We start from the raw sequence: 21,942 nt of genomic DNA, 5'->3' as shown, positions 1-21,942 counted from the left end.
TCATTCTTTTAAAATAACAAATACATTTAAAAACATTATAAGGTTTAACTTTTACAGCCATGATGACGTGTGTTGCGTACTGCACCTTTAACAGAGTTACTTTTTAAAGGTGAACTGAAAAGTGACTGACATTTATAAATGTAATAAAAAGGTTTTACAGTGTAATCACAGATTATAACTGACGGCTGCACCTTTAAAACAAATCTGGCTACATTTGGACCTGAAGTTTTTTTTGTTTGTTTTTTTTGTTTCTTTGTTTTAATTAATTACAAAATAAGATTTTTTAATTTACTGACATTTTTAACTGAAAAAATAAATTGGAGGTGAAAGTTTTACAGTGTAATCAGAATACAATGTGATGACTTGTATTGCGTACTGCACCTTTGACGTTATTTTCAAAATAAAATTCACTTTTTATACATTTTGGCTGTTTATAAATGTAATCAAGTTTTTACAGTGTAATCACAGCTGACACTGTATTGTGACTTTAAGTTAACTTTAAATATATATTTAAAAAAAAAAGGGAAACAGGAAGTGCTCAATGACATTCTGCACTCGTCACTAATACAACTTTATTGTTTTCTGGAGGTTTCTGTTGAAAAATGATGGATTAAAATCTGTCTTTTCACTTTATCGTCTCTTGATAAACCAATAAATAGTTTTTTTTTAAATCATTTAAAAATGTCATGTATGTTTTATTGAAGGGTTGTTTCTGTTTTATTCTCTAAGCTTGACTTGAGACTGTTTAATGTGTTTGAGCTGCAATGACGTTTCCACTGAGACAGTGATAAATGTTAGACTGCCCTCTGGTGGCAGAACGGAGTTGGTGACTTGACTTGTGGCTTTTACCAATGTTGAGATGAAAAAAATCTGGAAAAGTGATGTTTTCTGATGAAGTGTTTATTTTGAATTTTCTTTACATAACATGTTTTTTTTTTAATGTCCTATTCAAGAATCAAGTGTAGTTGGAAGCGCCAGTGATGACTGAGCTGTGGGCGCGCGTGTGTGTGTATGATGTCAAAACACACACACACACACACACACACACACACAGCCAGTCAAAATGTCCTCACAAATACAGGTTTGCTTGACAATTGGTGCACACAGCTGACTGGAGACAAACAAATTCACTAATCATTAACCATAACCAGTTAATGACTAAAACTAACTAACCTTAACCACAGTAACCACTGACCTAATCCTAATTTTAACTCTAACCCCAACCTAACTTTAAAACACGTCTTCACCTTAAAAATGTAGTCATTTACATTGTGGGTAATGTGAGCGTGTAAACAGGTTTAGGTCCCCACAACATTAGTAATACCTGGACACACACACACACACACACACACACGCAGTTGATGGCTGTGTGTGTCCAGCAGGTGTCGCTGTGCTACTGTTGACGTTTGTGAGCTCATTCCTGATGTTGTTCCTTTGTTTGTATGTTTGATAATTCCGTATATATGTGTGTGTGTGTACAGATTAACATTTACATACATTTAGATGAGATTAAAGTTAATCCCACACAGTGTTCAGAGCAGATTTATAAAATATACAAAGACAAAAAGTTTGTGTGTACATGGTTACACATATGTGACACACACACACACACCTCTGTGCTTTGATGGTTGCCATGGTACCTAGACCAGTAGGAAGGGAGAAAGTTCCTGTGACTCAGTTTGATGGTCGCCGTGGTGACCAGACTTTAGGAAAGCTGCAGCTCCTGTGACTCTGTCAAATACACACACACACACACACACACACACTGATTCACTGTGTGTGTTCATCCAGGTATTACTAATGTTGTGGGGACCTAAATCTGTTTACACACACTCACATTATGAGGACTTGTCCAACATGTAAATGACAACATGTTAAGGTGAAGACATGTTTTAAAGTTAGGTTGAGGTTAGAGTTAGGATTGGGATTAGGTCAGTAGTGATTATTAGAGTAAATCTCCAGGAAATGAATGTAAGTCAAAGCAATGTCCCCTCAAGTCATAGATGTCGAACGTGTGTGTGTGTGTGTGTGTGTGTACATCATTATCATATCAGTATAATATTGTCACTTCAGCAAAGTCTCTGCAGGTCGCCCCGCCCGACGTTTCCTCCGTGTAGCTCCGCCCCGTCGGCCCGCCGCGTCCTTGACGCCCAACGTACCTCCATGGTCCATAGACACATGTCAGTGTGAAGCTACCTGAACTCTGCGTCAACAGGAAACAAGAAAAAATACACAATAAAACCTTAAAAGACGAGATTTGTTTTAATCACTCGACCGTTGCGTCATCGATGCAAATTATTTTGATTATGACTTTTATATCCAACATTTAAAGAAACCATACAATTATTTTAGCCAGAGAAGATGAGTTAAATTTAAACGCAAACAAACTCAAAGTAAAATAATTTAATTTCATGCACAATAAAGGACTTTTTTTTTCTTACAAGGGATACTTGAAAAAAAGAAGTATGTTGTACATTTAGGATTGATGTAGCTAATGAGCTACACGATGGATGGAAACATATATGACAATGGACTTTGGTGTGGGAGAGTGAGTGGTTTACAAACTTCACTTTCCTGTTTGTTAAAGTCTCTCTGACTGTGAGATAAATACGTGAACATGTTCTTCAGATATCGTAGTCTTTTGTTAGTGTGTGTGTTTGTGTTAGCCTCCGGTTATTTGACTGCGTGGATTTGTGTAACTATGTAAATCGAACAAGAAAGGTTGAGCCGATTTTAACGTTTGTATGGGGGGGGGCTCTTGTTTTGAAAGATCATGTCCGGATGTTCGTCGTCCGTGGGCGTGGCTAGCTTGACGCGGCGGCGCTCGCTCAGTCACGCTCACTCACTTCAGGTCGGGACTCCCGTGAAGGAACCGGAGAGAAACGTTACCGGAGCCCCGCTCACAACTCTGTGGGAAACAGCGTGGAATCACCGGGACACACGCACGCACGCGGGAGCCGTGGAGGACATTTACACCGGAAGCAGATTTAAATCGCTGGACACTCTTTTCTCCGTGTGTGTGCGCGTGTGTTTTCCTTTGGAAAACCAAACACACACATACATACACGTAGATACGCACGCACGCGCGCGCACGGTCACAGGTTGCTAGCGGAGTTAACGCTAACCGAGCTAGCCACGTTAGCTTAATCCCGCGCTAGCCGTATTTTGTCTGTTTTGTCTTCGACTGAAAACAGAAACATAACAACAACAACATCAACGTGGATTAAAGTCACAGGAACCGTGGCACATTTTCCACCCGGCGTGAGTCATGACGTGGTGTTTTGCGGGACGTGTGTCGCGTTGGCCGGCTGCTAGCATCGGCTGACAACATGGATGATTTTTGTTTTAAACTCTTCTTCAGAGTTTTTTTTCTTCGCTGCTGATTGTGTTTGTTATTAACGTGAACTTTAACCTCAGGCTGTTGTAAAACCCATTGATTCTTCTGCTGGAGGTTTTTTTTACCCTCTAAACTTGGCTAGAAAGAAAAAAAGGAAAGAAACGAGAGGAGAAGAGGAAAGTTGGAAGTGTTGGGAAGTTTTTCCAAGCTTGTGGAAAAATGGATGCGGGAATAGAGAAGGAATGCGGCGCTCTGGGAGGGCTTTTCCAGCTCATCATGAACGACATGAAGGTAAAAACCCACAGTTTTATTACATTAACACTTTGCTTGTGTTTAGTTGTTTAAGTTCAAAATGTCATTCACCTGCAGCCAGTCCTGTGATACTCGAGTAAAAGTATGTGACCAGAAAAGTCACCTTTTTATAATATGACTTCAGTAAAAGTGTGACATTTAATGTACTAAAGTATCAAAAATCATTTTCTGATATAAAATGTACTTAGGTTTTAGAAGTGAAAGGGAAAGTATAAAACATGTGAGGAGTTAGGATTGAGCCATGGTGGCTCAGTGGTAATGCCAGTTGTTGGTAGTGCCAATTAATCCGACTGAAGTAAACACAAATAATCTGATTGCACCATCTGAACTCAATCATTTTTTCAATAATTGATTATGTTTACTAAAGTAACTGAGTTAGATATAGTCAAATTATCAAAAATCAACCATACGATATTATCCCGATATTTAACTTATTTTCTCCTAAACATTTTATTTTATTTTAAAATCGAAATGCTTATTTCCAAAATAATAGTTTGTTTTGCTCACACAAATTTCCAATTGTATTTGTTTTTATTTGTTTGAATTATATGTTTGAAATTCTTCCCTCCACCGTTCTTTAAACTTCCAGTCAGAGGTTACATGTGTCTGTATGAAGTTTATGCAGTGAACAAACACTTTTGAGTCAATAATGTGTGTGTGTGTGTGTGTGTGTGTGTGTGTGTATACATATATATATATATATATATATATATATATATATATATATATATATATATATATATACATATATATATATATATATATATATATATATATATATATATATACATATATATATATATATATATATATATATATATATATGTACTTTATCCCAGTTGTGTAAAATGTTTTGTTTTGTCTTTATTCCCCATCAACTTGAACTCAAGTTAAGCAAAGCTGTACCTCCCACGTTTATTGAAATTATACATGTACACTTTTGTTTTCCTTCTTTTCTCCTTGTTTCCATTGTTTAAACATAAACATGTTTTAAACTGTATTCATTAAAAAACTTAAATGTTAAAATCTCCCAGTTGACACAAAACTGAATGTGAACACGTTTTCACCTCCTCTAATTTAATCTCCTTTGAGGCTAAAAGTCAAGAAGTCGGGTAATGTTGATTAATCAGTGATTTGATAATGGAATCATCACTTTTCGTGGTGAAATCTTATCACATGTTGATGTTTTTCGGGCTGTAGTGGCCGATTAATCAGTTGCAAAACAAAGCTCTTAAAAACAAAGGTTTTTAAGCTTCTTAAGTGGGAGGTTTTTGTTCCATATATCAAAGAAATCATTAAAATTGAACAATTATGGTTTCTGGACGAAACAAAACATAAACATTCCCTGTTTTGGGAAACACGGTCGATGTTTTCTGTACCAAGCAAAGAATCGTATAGTGAAGAAAAGAATTGATCATGAAAATGACCGTTTGGTGCTGCCCAAATAAAATCGTACGTCATCAGCATCTACATGAACTTCTCTATTTGGGGCCAATGCATATACTGAAAATCAGGAGAAAGGAGGACTGCATGCATTCATGATAGGGCCCTCACATCGTGCAACAGTTCCCAACCTCACTTTTGAATCCACAAAACCTTTCGGCAACTCTTCGCCTTTGATGTGTCTCGCTTACGTAGGGTGCAAATGGCCAAAATGGATGCCAAAATTGAAAATGGCCCACTCCCTGTTGAGGTGAGGCCATGGTTACTGTTGACTTTTTTGTTTGTCTTAGTCTGTAACATCTTCCCACCGAGTATTGTGTAATTCGGTGGAATGTATGCCAAAGTCATAGGGCACTTCCTGTTTCATGGCAAATGGTTGAAATTCGCCAAAACGCATAGGGTTGCCATGGCCACACCATTCTTAAATTAGCAAAACATTCTGACAACTTTTGACCTGTGATGTGACAAATTGGGGCGTTTTTTATGTCACTATGACAAACGCGCACGGTCGATTTCGCTCATTTACATCGGGTGCAAATTGCCAAAATGGATGCCAGAATTCAAAATGGCTGACTTCCTGTTGAGTTGAGGCCATGGTTACTGTCGACTTTTTTGTTCGTCTTATTCTGTAGCATCTTCCCACCGAGTTTCGGGAAATTGGGTGGAACTCAATTTTGCCTCTGTTTTCCCCTCAGGGGGCGCTATAGAGCCCTTGAGCATTGCACCAGCCTGGGAACTATGCCAATATCACATTTTTGCCAGACCTGACATCCATGCCAAGCTTCAAGAGTTTTTATGCACGTTAATGCCCTCTAAAATGGATAACAATACGCTTGGGCCCCTGCCATTCGTGGCTTGGGCCCTAATAATGTTCCAATACAAGCTGGTATATTGTTTTTATTTATGTAACTACCAAGAGTTGGACCTGGATGAATAATATTACTAGTTCTAACCTGAAAACAGTGGTTTAGGGGTTTAGTTGCTCTTTAAATATTGACATTTCACACATTTGCTTAGCTAAATGTTGCAGATGAACGCATGTTTTCAGGGTTTTGAAGTCTTTTTGACTTTGATCCATAGCCGGACATTGTTGGCTTTGATTCTTCTGTCTGACGTCGCGCTCATGACTCTTCAGTGACGACACTCTGTTGATGTCACATTTTAGTTTCGCTCGGAACCTCGTTGGAGCAGGAACTAAAACAAATGATGGGAAAGAGAAAAAAAGGTGCGGAGTCGTGTCTGGACCGAAAGTTCAGATGCTTAAGGAGAGACTGACTGTTTGGTTTGTATTTGATTAACTGCAGGACGGCTGATTGAAGTTGATTGGTTAACGAATGAGGAGAGGTTCAAACTGGAAGTCGGCCAGTGTGAAGAGACTTTAACGGGAGGGAGGGAGGGAGGGAGGGAGGATGGATGATGGATGGATGGGGGTGGATTTTACCAGCTGTGTGAGCTTTGATGTCTGTTAAGCGAGCTGCCCTTTGCTGCTCTCAGATGTTTTCACGTCGACCCTGAACGCAGCCCTTTCTCTGAGTCAGGCAGCAGAGCTGAGTCTGCCCGATGTGTTACAATGTCCACCTACATACGTCTGCTACGATATCTTCAGAAAATGCTCACGTCTTCATCTCACCGTTGGACAGATACGGTTGTTGTGAACCACTCACTCTCCCGCACCAAAGTCCACAGAGCGCGCGGGGACACAGAAGCTGCTGGTGTGCTGCTGCTGCCTCGTGTGGCCAGTTTGTTTCACTGCGATGAGTCTGAATGAAACGTATAGAGGGAGGCAGCAGTGGATCAACAGCTCCTGTGTGCTGTGATGTTAAAATCACTGATTTTCTCTGTTGACTTTGGTGTGGGAGAGTGAGTGGTTTACAGAATGCACCTGCGTTTGTCTCAGAAATATGTTGATATTTGTGTTTTTACTATTTTATTAAAATGGTTTAAATTAGCTGTTTCAAAATTTGGTTTAGCAACACTTTGGAACCCCCGCAATGTCCGGCCCTGGTTGTGAAATGCCGCGTACTGTTTTCTGTGTGTGTGTGTGTGTGTTTGTGTGTCATTCATGTTTGTTGTGCCGATGACTCAGGGTGCAGAGATACAGCAGCGTTGTGTAAGAGTGGATCATCACATGAATCACAGAGGTTTCTATGCTTCGTGTGCAGTACATGCCACATGTTTACACTTCAGTTCAGTCTAGCAGACGGTGGAGGACGTCATGTGACAGCGTTTCACCTGAGCAGCCACAGGTGTGATGTTTCACGGTGTGTGCGTGCGCTCTGTTTTTTGTGAAGTGGAAACACGGAACGTGATGGAACTTGCAGACTTCCTGTGGTGAGAACAGGACACGAGTCACTTCTGCCATGGTGTGTGTGTGTGTTCTTGTATGTGTTGCCTCTTTAGGACCTTTTCTGGCATAAACACTGACCCTGTCAGGACCAGTCGTCCTCCTGAGCCGTGTTTCCACTGAGTGCAACAGTTTGGTTAAGTAAGGAATGGAACCAAAGTAACCGGCCCCAGCCGCTCCATTCTTCGGCACACTTCAGTACGGTCAGGGTAGAGCTAGACTGGCTCCACCCACGACAATCTGACGGCTGATTGGGCGACAGATTAACCAACTGTGTCACGGCCCGAGGCGTAAACGATCTTTTCCTGTGCCGCTTTCAAAAAGTTCCCCCCGCAAAAACGGTGTCGTTTCAGAGGAAATTTGTGTATTCAGCTAAAGTCGTGTCTAGAACAGAAACTAGAGGTGTCACGATGTTTTTATCTTATCAGTGGTTTGATTCCCGTCCCTCCATCAGTGCGTACCTTTACTGCACTCTTTTCCTCTGCTTCTCTGCTGTGTGTAGTCGTCCTCTCTGCAGCAGCAGCAGCGGCAGCAGCAGAGACTCTCTGCTTCACGAGGATTTGATTAGTGTCATAGAATTAAATAAATTTTCCTCGTTAACTGCCGGCATGAAAGGAAAATGTCTTCCCCTGCAGTCTTGTGTGTGTGTGTGCATTGTGTGTGTGAATGGTTGTATTTGTGAGGATATACCCAAAGACACCCCCCCCACCAAAAAAAAGTATTTTTCAGGGTTAAGACTAGGGCTGAACGATATGGACAAAATTTCATATCTCGATATTCATGCCAGATATCTCGATATCGATATGATACGATATGACTACGGGTTCGGTGAAAAGCAAGCATTTTTCAGAAAAATAAAAACACCATAATACAAAAGACTGTGGAAACTTTCCACATGGAAAGTGTTTTATTGATGAGAACTCACTGTGAGACTGTGTACACGGGTACCATGTCTTTTGCAATGTGGCATGTTATAGCGTCTGTAACGCCTTTATGTCTGGTGGACGTCGACTCATATGGTGTAACACTACTGAACGCATCAGTAAGCACACTTGACTTGGGCTTCTTTTGGGATACCTGAGAAGTCCCCGGTGTTTCTCTCATTGTAATACACTCTTCGTGCAGCACGCGATGGTGTTGTTTCAGGTGGTGAAACATGTTTGTTGTGCTACCTTGGTTCGTTGCAATTTTCGCCAAGCACGACCTGCACAACACCTCGCTCGGGTTGACATCCTTTTTAAAATCCAAAATACCTCCAAATAATGGAGGATGATTTATGTTTTGGCACAAAATCGCCACCGGCCGCATTATCTTCTGTCACTTTTCTTTCCCGCTGTGTATGTCGTGTGTGTGTGTGTATGTGTGTGTGTATGTGCGTGTCTCAGTCTCCGTCTCCCTCCCGCCCTCCTATGTTTGTCATTGGTTGGCTTCAGCTGTCGTTCCACAGCAAGCATGAAATAAGGTTTGTGGTTGGCTGGCCGTAGTGGTGCATTCAAGGGCAATCGTAAAAATGAAGTTTATTGTGACTGCCAGAGCTGTACATGCAGGGCGAGCGCGGGGGAAAATCTATTTTGTTTATATCGTTGCTTTTTCGATATGAATATCTTGAATGTTCATATCTAGATATCGATACGATAACGATATATCGTTCAGCCCTAGTTAAGACCTGGTTTTAGGGCTAGAATTAGGTTTAGTTTGGGTAAAGGTTAGGGGCTAGAGAATGTGTTCTGGCAATGTCGTGTGTGTGTGTGTGTGTGTGTGTGTGTGTGTGTGAGCGAGCTAGAGTCGTTCTCAGTTTGTCCATGAACACACACACACACACAGTAAGCAGTGATTATGGTTGTATTATAATTAGATCTCTCTATATAATTACATGTTTGTGTGTGGGGATAGTAAAGAGCAGGCTTTTCCCACACACACACACACACATCTTGTTTTGATCTAGTGTTGCAAATTTCAGATGAACGGGTGAATAAACAACTGTCGATAAATCATTAGCGATTTAAAAGAAAAGAAGAAAACCAAACGACATAGATTTCAAATCTTTAAGTATTATGTTTTTTTTTGTTGACTTTTGACGACGATGCGACGCCAATTTTTGATTTATTTAGAAATGGATTAATAATAATCAGTGAATCACTTCTATCTTCATTAAAATTGTTTCAAATTTTAAACATTAAAACCCAGTGTTTCTGTTTAAACACTCACTCACCCACCTACACTCACTCACCCAATTGTTTGGGTTTCACCTAATTGTTTTATTTCTCATTACTTACTGTGTTGTTGGCCTTTATGCCGTCACATTCCAACATGCGTTATTTATTTTTTTGCTGGTAAATAGGGAACAGAAAGATTAGAGTGGAACAAATAATAATAACAATAATAATAATAAAACTACATTTGCGATCATTTTGACTGTAATTGCGATATGATTTATCATTTTGCGATATCAGCGGTCATTTCTACATAATGGTTCCGATTGTCATTTGAATAACATTTAAAAAGATTGACGGTGTCAAATATTACGTGCGTAACAACACAGAGACACAACTTACTTCCTCTTCTCCTCAGAGAACAGGAACAGACTTTGACTCAACGACAAGCACGGAAAGAAAGAAAGAAACAAGAGGAAGTTAATGTTTGAAGGATTATACTTTTATTACTTTATTCATTAAGAATTTAAGATTCACATTTTAAATAAAATGAACAATTACCAGAGAAAACACACTGTCTGTGTGTGTGTCTGTCTCACATCTACCCTCAGTCATCGTCACTCACTCATGGCGTATTTCCACTGGCTCACCTTGGCACGGCATGGCGTGGGTTAAGTAGCATTTCCACTAGCATAGTAACCGGTGACATAGAATGCTTGTATCACACATATATGTTAGTTATGGAGGTCTACTTACATATATTAACTTGTTTTCATGATTAAAAACCTCCCAGTGGCTACTAACAAGCCCATCAAAATATCTCCTCACTGATGCTCTCGTCAGCCGCGCTGTTTCAGACCAAAACCACACCCCCAGAACGTGGACTGTGTTGTGATTGGCCAGCCAACGAGAGCTTTCCCACTGTCCTGTGATTGGCCAGGTACCTGGAAGTGACGTAATAGATAGGCCAGCTCTCAGATACACAGCTCCCCCTCTGGCACGGTGGATGCTCTGCATCTCAGCAGCTACAACGAGAGTAGTTCTTCTTCTTCTGCGGTTGAATGTACGCAACCGGATGTGCCCGGACTAGTGCCCGCACCAGGAGGCGCTACGGTGGTGAGAGGAGTGGTGAGGATTTCTGATGACGACATCAAATTAAGGAAGTGCCGATCCGCTTCGCAGAGTCCAGGAAAACAATACAACACTATTTTCTCAGCAGTGGCTGAACTGTTTGTTCTGAAACTTTAGGGTTTCATAAACGAGGTCATGACGCAGATACACACACAAACGCAGCGTTAATTGGAGCTTCCAGTCTATGTGGGCTTTAAGTACCTGCTCGCCGAGGTTCCAAGCGTGCAAAGCATGATGATTGGTCAGAGTGCCGAAACAAAGTTCAAGCAAAGCCCTTGAATTGGCATTGGTCCTGGAAAGCCTGGAAATGTGATGTCACCCACAGTGTGGGAGCCCTGTTTATTGCTGATGTTACCTTAAAGATGGCACGTTTTGCCATGAGTGACAGCTGAAGGACAGGCTAAGTCTTAAAGGAGGACATTCAGTCAGTGTTAAAGAAACAGCAAACCCTGTGAGTCATGTGTGATAAGAAGAGAGAAGGAAAGTCTGTGTCACACACACAAAACAAACCATTAACCTGATGTTGACACGCCCTCATCCACTCTGGGTCACCTGTGTTTCTGTTGAAACACTCACTCACTCACTCACCCACCTACACTCACTCACTCACCTTCCCTCCTTCACTCAGTCACTCACTCACTCACTCACTCACTCAAATACATTCACCCACTCACTTACTCACCTTCCGTCACTCACTCACTCACTCACTCACCTTCTGTCACTCACTCACCCCTCTCACTCACCCACTCACTCACTCACCCACCCACTCACTCACTCACTTGTGTTTTTTTTGCTAATGTTTTTGCACTCCCTTGTGTTTTTTTGCCGACTGTGGCTGATGGGCGGGGCTTAGGAATCTGCCTGCTGATTGGTTACTCTTTGTCCTGATGTTGGTCAGTAGAGTGAGTCAGGATTAGACAGTGAGATGTGACGACACACTCTGACACCTGTGAAGACCAGGAAACATGATCTCATTCATTCATTCATTCATTCATTCATCATAACACATATGATGACTATCACTACAACCAGGAGAAGTCATCACTTCATCATGATATAATAGACTCCACAAACCACTGGTGGTGATTTTTGACAGCTGTTCAGTTTGCAGCTGTTCTCTGGGACACGGTCCGTGACCCTTGCAGGTCACAGGTTCCTCATTTAGCTCCAGCAGAGAGAGTCAGAGTCGTGTGTGTGTGCGTGTGCGCACTGTGCTGGGGTGGGGTGTTTTGTCTGCGATGGACTGTGACATTCTCCACGGTCACAACACATCCAGGCAGAACTTAAGTTTTGTGTGACTGGTGGCACAGCCAGTCAGCAGAATAATCAATACACTCATTTCACCAACGATTAATCACTCACTAAATCAGGGGTGCACAATTATTTTCCCCATGGGGCCACATGAGAAACAAAAAATATTGTCGAGGGCCGGGCCAAATTTGAATTTATTTTAATTAACTTTTATCTCTTATCTAAGCAGTAAGCAGTAAATTGTATTGTTTTGGTGCAAACTGGGCAGCATACAATAACAATAACACACAATAAACACAGATACTAACCAACTCTGTTGAAAATATCATATTACTACACTATATAATGAATCCTATTATACTATACTACTACTGTGGTGTAGCACAGAGTGCACCTGCACGCTTACGCACACACACACACACACACACACACACACACACACACACACACCCACACTAATGCTGCAATCACAACGGATGAGTTCACATACGAGTGACAGAGCTTCGCTGGTTAGATAATAAGATAATAAATGTGGAGGGAGATAATGATAACTCCTGAACTTACCATGGACATCGTTCTTAACGCTGTCTTCTAGAGCTGCAACTAACAATTATTTTGACAATCGATTAATCTGTTGATTATTTTCTCGATTAATTGTTTGGTTCATAAAATATCATCAAACCTTAAAAAATGTTGATCGTGTTCGTCAAACCTGGAAATGATGATGTTCTCAAATGTATTGTTTCGTCCACAAACCAAAATAATTAACTTTTAATGACTTCTTTGATATCCAGAGCAAAGAAATTAAGAAAATACTCACATTTAAGAAGCTTAAACAACAGAAATTGTGTTTTAATCATGAGAAAAGCTTCAAACCAATTAATCGATTATCAAAATAGTTGCCGATTAATTTAGTAATCGATTAATTGTTATAAGATTAGTTCTTGTAGCTTCTTAAATGTGAATATTTTCTACTTTCTGTCATTTTTCAACTTCTTAAATGTGAATATTTTCTACTTTCTGTCATTTTTCAGCTTCTTAAATGTGAATATTTTCTACTTTCTGTCATTTTTCTTAGCTACTTTCTGTCAAATGTGAATATTTTCTACTTTCTGTCATTTTTCAGCTTCATTAAATGTGAATATTTTCTACTTTCTGTCATTTTTCAGCTTCTTAAATGTGAATATTTTCTACTTTCTGTCATTTTTCAGCTTCTTAAATGTGAATATTTTCTACTTTCTGTCATTTTTCAGCTTCTTAAATGTGAATATTTTCTACATTCTGTCATTTTTCAGCTTCTTAAATGTGAATATTTTCTTCTTTCTGTCATTTTTCAGCTTCTTAAATGTGAATCAACATTTTCTGATATTTTTTAAACCTGATTATCTAAGAACATAATCGATCAGATTAATCTACTGTGAAAAGCCCTAAAACAGACATTTAACGAAAACCCTTAAAACTGGTGTTTATGTGCATCTAGGTCATGGGTAATGTCAAACTCAAATTACCTGAAAAAAAGTGCAACAACAGTTTAGTAGCTGTTGGGCAATATGAGATATTCATTATGATATTAGACAGAATTGCAAAGTAAAAGTGCTTGTTTTGATATAAAATGATTCACAATAAAAACATATTTATGATGCACAAAAACAGAGAATTAAATTGAAAATTTAGCAAATAATGACGAGGATAATTGTGATTAAAACAGCTTAAATATATGTAATTTCATGTTGAGTGTAATACACTTAATAAAGTAATGATTACAACCAAATTTCTTATTACTATTTTGAAAATATTGCTGGCAAATACATTTAGTCTTATTCTGTCTCTATTCCATCACCTCGCACAGTGGTGGGCGAGCCGGGGGGCCGCATGTAATCGATTGGAGGGCCACATGTGGCCCCGGGCCACCAGTTTGACACATGTGGTGATCTAGATCATGTTATTTATTGATCCAGCTGCAAAGTCTTCAGTTTAGTGGAAACCACGGGTCCTTGAAAGTTTGTGAATAAAATAAAAAAACAACAACTTGAAAATCTCCCATAATAGGCATGGGTCATTGATGGTGTGTGAATGTTGTGAAGTGTTTAAGTGAAGTTGATATTTAGGTAAATGTCCCTTGCAACTGATGTCCTTTTCAGGGTTGCCATGGCTCCCTGAAATCCTTGAAAGTAAATAATAAATGAAAATTAAGGCGTTGAAAGGTTTTGAAAATCATCCTAAATAGACATGGGGTCATTGAAAGTGCTTGAATGTTGTACAGTAAAGAAGTTAACTTGATGTTGAGGTAAATGTATCCCTTGTTTGTTACAACGCCACCTACTGGTTCATGCCCCTCGTTGCTTGATGTGTGTAGACGAGGCTGACGCGGGACAAACGTGGAGACATCATTACTCGCAGTGTTGTGGACACTGTCCTCTGTCTCTCTCTACTGTTGACGTGTGATTCTCTGCAGAACAATGAGCGATTAAAGTTAAGAAAGAGAGAAATTAAATCTTAAGCTTTGTTTGTACATTAAGTCCTTGAATTATGAGGGAACTGGTCCTGGAGAGTCCTTGAAAAGTGCTTGAATTTTGTCAAACCCTGTGTGAAAGTGTGTAAAGTATGTTAAAGTTTTAATGCGGTTGTTGTTTGTGTTTACTTCAGGCCAGTTATCCTACATGGGAGGATTTTTTATCCAAAGGAGCCAAGTTACAGTCACAGCTCAGGTAAGAAACGTTCACGTTAAACCAACATATAGAACATACCATAATATAAGAGCACATTTACAACAACATGTAGAACATACCATAATATAAGAGCACATTTACACAACATATAGAACATACCATAATATAAGAGCACATTTACAAAACATATAGAACATACCATAATATAAGAGCACATTTACAACAACATATAGAACATACCATAATATAAGAGCACATTTACCCTTTTGTTTCTTACTTGGTTATTAAAATCTTAGTTATTTATTTTACGAGCACAATAATCATAATCAACTGTTTTCAGTTGTGAGAAAAAGACTCACAACTGGATTAAAGTGAGGACAATCAGTTACAGTGAGGACATTTATTTACAGTGGGGACATTTAGTTACAGTGAGGACAATCAGTTACAGTGAGGACATTTATTTACAGTGGGGACATTTAGTTACAGTGAGGACAATCAGTTACAGTGAGGACATTTATTTACAGTGGCGACATTTAGTTACAGTGAGGACAATCAGTTACAGTGAGGACATTTAGTTACAGCTTTCATAACAATGTCCAAACAGCTATTTGAGACAAACATGACGCTGTCCCCCATCCACACACGTAAACCCTGAACCCCGGAAAATCTGTTTCCACGTGGACTGAAGAATAAAACTACGTGAGGACAGGACCATAAACTGCTGCTGCTGCGGCTGCTGATGATGAACGTCAATGTGTTTTGGGGTCAAAGTTCATTTAACTGTCAGGAAATCACTGCTGTGTTCACTCGATGCAGAGGACACAGTCGATGTGTCTGCACAGCAGCAGAAACCTGTGACTGTTTTATTGACGTGGATGCAGCACATGTTCACTCTGTCACACACACACACACACACACACACACACACACACACACACACACACACACACAGTAGCTTCATGTAACAACAGTAGCTTCAGCTGTTTTCCCAGTAGACCAGTTTTGATAAGCATCGCTGCAGGCGGTCACAGGCCATTAGCCCCGCCAGTCAGACAGCTACACACGCACTCTCACACACACACACACACACGCACACACACACACGCAGACACACACATGTATGACCCCTGCTTGTTTTTGGATGGATGTGCGTTTCCTTTTTGTTTGTGAACGTGTCTTATTGAAATATTCAAACATTAATATGAACACTGACGGTAATATTAATAATCAATAATGAAATCAGATCAAAACTAGTTAAATGAATGAATGAATGAATTTAATGTACAAATGCATGTCAAGGTTTCCCATTGAAGTGTTCTTGTGTTTGTTACCTCTTCAGGACCTTTTCTGTCATAAACACCAGTGGTGTCCTTGTGGAGACCAAAACCTGGTCCTAATGAGGCAGAACCACATTTCAGAGGTTTAGGACTAAGATTTGAACTGTGGCTACAGGTTGAGGTTAGGGTTAGTCATTATCTGGTTATGGTTATGGTTAGTGATGAGGATTTGTTTAGTCTGTTTAAGTGAATGGAAATCATAATCATATGCAGAGTTCTGAGAAGAATAGCTGCACAAACCTGTGTGTGTGTGTGTGTGTGTGTGTGTGTGTGTGTGTGTGTGCCTATTGACAGCTAGGTCACCTGATCCCCTTAGTTAAGTTTTCTAGGGGTGTGTGTGCATGTGTGTTCTTGCATATGTTACCTCTTTAGGACATTATTCTGTCATAAACACTGACCTTGTCAGATCCAGTAGTCCTCATGTAGACCAAAACCTGGTCCTAATGAGAACCTCATTTCTGAGGTGCTGTTAAATTTAAGGACTAAGATTTGAGACTGGTAATGGAGCACACAGAGACAATACGTTCATTGACGACGATGATGATGATGATGTATCAAGTTTCTCTTCTAACAGCGGCCTTTGAAGAAAACTGGCCTCTCGAATGGCTCCATCAGTCCAGCCTTTCAAAATAAAAGCCCTTTATTTTCCTCTCCTTCTTTCCCCCTTTAGTTAAATAGTGTGTTTGCCATGCAGACTGTCTTTTCCCCTCCTGCTGCGTCTCTTTCATCCGTCTGAACCACACACTGTTGTTTGCTTTGCTTCACTCTGCCCAGTTACAAGTAAACAACAGTGAGTGAGTCACATGTTGACCTGCCCTTCGTCCTGTGAGAGTAAAGCTCGTCTGGTACTGCTCCCTCTCTCCCTCTCTCCCTCTCTCCCTCTCTCTCTCTCTCTCTCTCTCTCTGTATCATGTGACGATGCAGGTCTCATTATTATAGATGCAAGGAGTGCCTGTCTATCAATGTCCTAACCAGTGGGTTTATAGCGCTACAATGTTGCTGTCAAATGAAAGTAATCAGTTGTGTTACTGCGCACACACACACATGCGCGCACACACACACTCTGAGTCCCAACATGTGCAGCTCGATTATGGGGGAAAAATCCTAATCATGATTATTTGGGTTAAATCAGGGTTATTTCAAAGGCTTCAGTCGACGGATCCACAGCTGACCAATCTGTCTGTCTGTCTGTCTGTCTGTGTCATGTGTATATTGATATATTGTGTGTGTGTGTGTGTGTTGTTCAGGACGACCATCGTGGTAACAGGAGCTTTTCTGGACGCTTTTCAGAAGGTGGCAGACATGGCAACCGGGACCAGAGGTAAACACACACACACACACGTTCGACATACATTGCATTGACTTACATTCATTTCCTGGAGACTTACTCTAACCTTAACCACAATCATCTGACCTTAAAACATATCTTCACCTTAAAATGTAGTCATTTACGTTATGGGGACTTGATTTTTGTCCCCACAAGGAAGACAAGTCCCCATAATGTGACTGTGTGAACAGGTTTAGGTCCCCACAACATTAGTAATACCTGGACACACAGACACACACATTATGTGGACATCACATCAGTGTGGGTGGAGTGGATCAGTGGTTCAGACCGGTACATCATGGTAACAAGTTCGACTCCACCCCTGGCTGATTGTACTCAATTCCATTGTAAGTCGCTTTGGATAAAAGCGTCTGCAAAATGTAATGTAATGACCCAAGAGAGCGTTGTCCTCTTTTTCTTACTCTCTGTGTCTCTCTGTCTTTTCATTATATGCAATGGGATCATGAGGGAACTCATTAACTGTGTGTGTGTGTGTGTGTGTGTGTGTGTGCTCAGGCTTTGATGAGACACTCAGCTGCTGGTGTGATTATGTAACTCTTGGTATTTTAAAGGAAATCCAGTAACGTGTGTGTGTGTGTGAGGTGAATCATGGCCGCTCCCGTGTGGACGCCTGGTCTCAGACCTGCTCTGTCTTGTCTCATTATTTCAAACATTTCGTCCGACACTGTTTTTGCACATGGTTGTTTTCTTGATGTAAAGCTGCAGTGTGAAACGTTTGCTGGTTGTTGATGTTTTTATTCGCTCTGTGAAACAATGAGCAAAACTATCCTGACCTGAGCGAGGGGAAGAACGTGTGAGAGGATTAATACTGAAGGTCAATCTGAGACGCAGGCTAAAATCTCAGTGGAAAAAAAAAGATTTTATTCATGTGTTTACATCTTTATCTCACTGTGAGACAGACTTTGTAAACCACTCACGCTCCCACACCGAACCTCATAGAGAAAATCAGTGATTTTAACATCACTAAGTTCAAACATCTTATTTTGTCACTTTTAAAATCCTTTGTTCAGATTCACTTCAGTGACACAAAGTGACCACAGGAGGCAGCAGAGGACCAGCAGCTCCTGTGTCCCCACAGCTAAAATCACTGGTTTTCTCTCTGGGGTTTGGTGCGAGAGATTGAGTGGTTTACGAACGTCAGTTTCCTGTTGGAAAAGTCTGTCTCACAGTGGACACAGGGCTGTTGTTGTCTCTTAGCAGTTAGCTTAGCACAAAGCTAACATGGCCTTTACACACAGCGCGTCGACCAAGCGCATTCCTCTGTATGTGTGTGTGTGTGTGTGTGTGTGTGTGTAGTGTGCACCTGTGTTTTGACAGCTGTCCCCTGCTCTATTTTGTCTGTCTCTCTCTCTCTCTCTCTGTCTCCCTCAGTTTCTTCAGTCTGTCAGCTGCTGTGTGTGTGTGTGTGTGCGTGAAAGACAGAAGAAAGAGAATGAGCTGAAGAACGCCACGAGTAATTGTTTTCTTCTCTCAGCCGTTTATAACACCGACAGGGGACTGTGTGTGTGTGTGTGAGAGAGACACAACCGGTCTGGTGGGTCTGTGGTTGTGTTGCCATGGCAAAGTTCATGTTCTCATGGTTCTGGTGTGTTATCAGCGCTGATGGACTGACAGCTGGCAGCCCACGGCCTCGTTGCTCAAAGGCAAAGGCAAAGTGCTGCTGAACACATTCTGTGTGTGTGTGTGTGTGAGAGAGAATGTGTCAAAACACGTTTCACTGCACTCCATCAGTGTGATGGTGGCTCACAGAGGCCGACAGGGTCCATGTGCTGATGTTCAGTCCACTACATCAGCACTAACCACTCACTCTCCCACACCAAAGCCCACAGAGAAAATCAGTGATTTTAACATCACACACACACACAGGAGCTGTTGATCCACCGCTGCCTCCATCACTAAGTTCAGATGTCTTATTTTGACATCTCTGCTTTAAAAATCGTTTGCTAGGATTTACCTCAGTGACACAAAGTGACCACACGAGGCAGCAGAGGACCAGCAGCTCCTGTGTCTCTAGAGCTAAAATCACTGATTTTCTCTCTTGGTGTGGGAGAGTGAGTGGTTCACAAACGTCCGTCTCACAGTGAGATAAAGACGTGAACACGTTCTTTAGTTTGTAACTGACTTTAGTTTGTGTGTCTCATGTTGGTGTTTGTCCTGTGAGCAGCGCCGACGTGACTGACTGACACAAACTGGTTGGCATGGAAACGTCTGTGTCATAACAGAAGGACAGTACTAGTGAAGTAACGATATGCACCGACTGTAATAATGACAGCGGTGAAAAAAAAAAAGAGGAATAAGAAAATCTCATCATAATCAGCTGATTCATTTCAAAGCTGGATCTTCTCGTCTCTGGTGCGTTTCCTCATGACTGCTTTCCCCCCGCAGCGGAGGGAACTGTTGACGTCTCCACAATCATGTGGCTTTTCAAAGCACGCACACACACACGCACACACACACACACAGATCACAAGATGATGAAGTGAGTGCTGACTTCTTCTATTGGACGTTTCCTGAGGTCAGCTCTGTGTGTGTGTCTGTCATCCTGACTGACTGACTGACGGACTGCTCAGCTGCTCAGTTAATCAATAACTGCATCAGTGTAAAGACAGAGAGTGAGTTAGGTGTCGCTGTCGTCGGTTGGCGTTGTCACATTCACCTGAACGCGTTCATAGTTTGTTAATCTATGCCGCAGCGCGACAGACGAGCCGCCGTCTGTCCCTTTATCACAAATGGAACTGAAACAATGACTCGATCAATCGATCATTAATTGATCGATTGATCGAATTGATTGAATGATTTCTTTGCTCCGTATAACAAAGAACTCATTAGTTTAATGCTCTGCTGCCCCCTATAGGTTCACTGGTGTCATGATTGACATGAAAGTGACAATAACCAGTCACTCAATCTGACCTCTGACCTCCAATAACATGATCATACATGTGCGGAACGTGAGTGTCCTGTGGTTTCTTTGCTCCATAAAACAAAGAAATCATTAAAAGTCAATCAAGACAAACGAGACCTTTGAGAAACAATCACTCGTTGCAGCCAGTGACACTGTGAGGCGACGTGTGTGTGTGTGTGTGTTCTCCGCATGTCACCTGTCTCTGGTTGTGTTGTGATGAGCTCATCTGTCGAGCTGCTTCTCAGCCGCACACGAAAACACCAAAGACAGACAGAAAGAAATGAGAATGAAAAACGAACTCACTCCCTGTCGTCTGAATCTCTGTGTCTGTCTGAACTTGTCAGGTCACATTCTTCTCTCCAGTCGTCCACACTCGACTCTGAGATCCATTAAACATGTCTGAACACAAAGGCACCTAATGCCTACAGTGTTCAACACACACACACACTTTATTTCAACACGTAATTCACGTGTTGCTGAATAAATGTTTTGCGCCGTAAGTGGACCCTGAGCAGAAGAACTCGGACCATAAACACGTTCAGTTTTAAGGCTCTCTCCTGTGATGAGGGGAGGACAATTCCCGGTAAATTTCCAGAAACTTTCCATGGTAAATTTATGGGACTTGACTGTTCATTTCGCATAATTTAAACAAATGGTGGCATTCTACTCCTTCACCATGACCATGCTGTGAAGCAGCTGGAGTGCCCTCTCCGGTGCGGCGTCTGCAGTAACGCGGGCCCTGCGTCCGTCCGTCGCGGTGAAGACGGTGTTTCACCGGCTGTGGGTGGTGACTGACAGAACCACATCACGGAGGTCTGAGGCTCAGTCATCCCGGAGTCGTCTCCTCTGCATCGTCAGGAGCCAGACGAGGTGGCATCGGGTCTGAGGATGCGTCCGGGCGGAGACCCAGGCCTCGCTGCAGTCGCTCTCAGCTGGCCTGGGAACGCCTCGGGTGGCCGGGGTGAGGGAGGTCTGGGCATCTGCGACCCAACCTTGGATAAGTGGTGGAGAATGAATGGGTGTGTGTGTGTGGTTATATGCACATTGTGTTGCATTCATATGCATGAAAAGTGCTATATATGGTCGTTTTAAAGTGCTTTACAGATAAAGTTGGATTTGATATAAATGAAGATTGTTTCTGCTTTTTTTCCCCAGGAGCCACAAAGGAGATCGGCTCAGCGCTGACCAGGATGTGCATGAGACACCGCAGCATCGAGTCCAAACTCAAACTGTTTACAACGTAAGAGACACACACGCATTAACAAGCACACAAACACACATGCATGCACACAGTTGTGTTCTCATGTATTAGCTGAAGATAATTATGGTGTGTAATTACCCACACTGTTAGACAAGGCGTCATCACACCTTTACCTGTACTAACATGCTGTGTGTGTGTGTGTGCGCGCAACATTTGTCATTACTGTCTTTCATTACACACACACACAGGTTTGTGCAGCTATTCCTCTGTGAAACTGAAGTGTGTAAAACACTCACTCTCCCACACCAAACCTCAGAGAGAAAATCAGTGATTTTAGCTGCGGGGACACAGGAGCTCCTGGTCCTCTGCTGCCTCATGTGGTCACTTTGTGTCACTGAGTTAAGTCTCAATGAAATATTTCAAATGCTGAAGTCACAAAATACGACATTTAAACTTAGTGATGGAGGCAGCAGTGGATCAACAACTCCTGTGTGTATGTGTGTGTGTGTGTGTG

At 41.4% G+C, this 21,942-nt stretch overlaps 1 protein-coding gene across 2 annotated transcripts in view; it reads left to right on the top strand.

The window, feature by feature from the left end:
• Positions 1–2,813: 2,813 nt before the first annotated feature.
• Positions 2,814–21,942, top strand: part of mtss1 (MTSS I-BAR domain containing 1) — a 31,649-nt gene continuing 12,520 nt past the window's right edge. For both annotated transcript variants that reach the window (XM_044024199.1, XM_044024198.1), the window contains exons 1-4: positions 2,814–3,628; positions 14,618–14,679; positions 17,225–17,298; positions 21,383–21,467. In XM_044024199.1, coding sequence (XP_043880134.1) covers positions 3,557–3,628; positions 14,618–14,679; positions 17,225–17,298; positions 21,383–21,467 — 293 coding nt within the window. In that variant the 5' untranslated portion in view covers positions 2,814–3,556. The remainder of the gene's footprint in view (positions 3,629–14,617; positions 14,680–17,224; positions 17,299–21,382; positions 21,468–21,942) is intronic.

This window comes from Solea senegalensis, linkage group LG4 (genome assembly GCF_019176455.1).
Source record: "Solea senegalensis isolate Sse05_10M linkage group LG4, IFAPA_SoseM_1, whole genome shotgun sequence".
NCBI classification, from domain to species: domain Eukaryota; kingdom Metazoa; phylum Chordata; class Actinopteri; order Pleuronectiformes; family Soleidae; genus Solea; species Solea senegalensis.
This window is presented reverse-complemented; position numbering and strand designations above follow the sequence as displayed.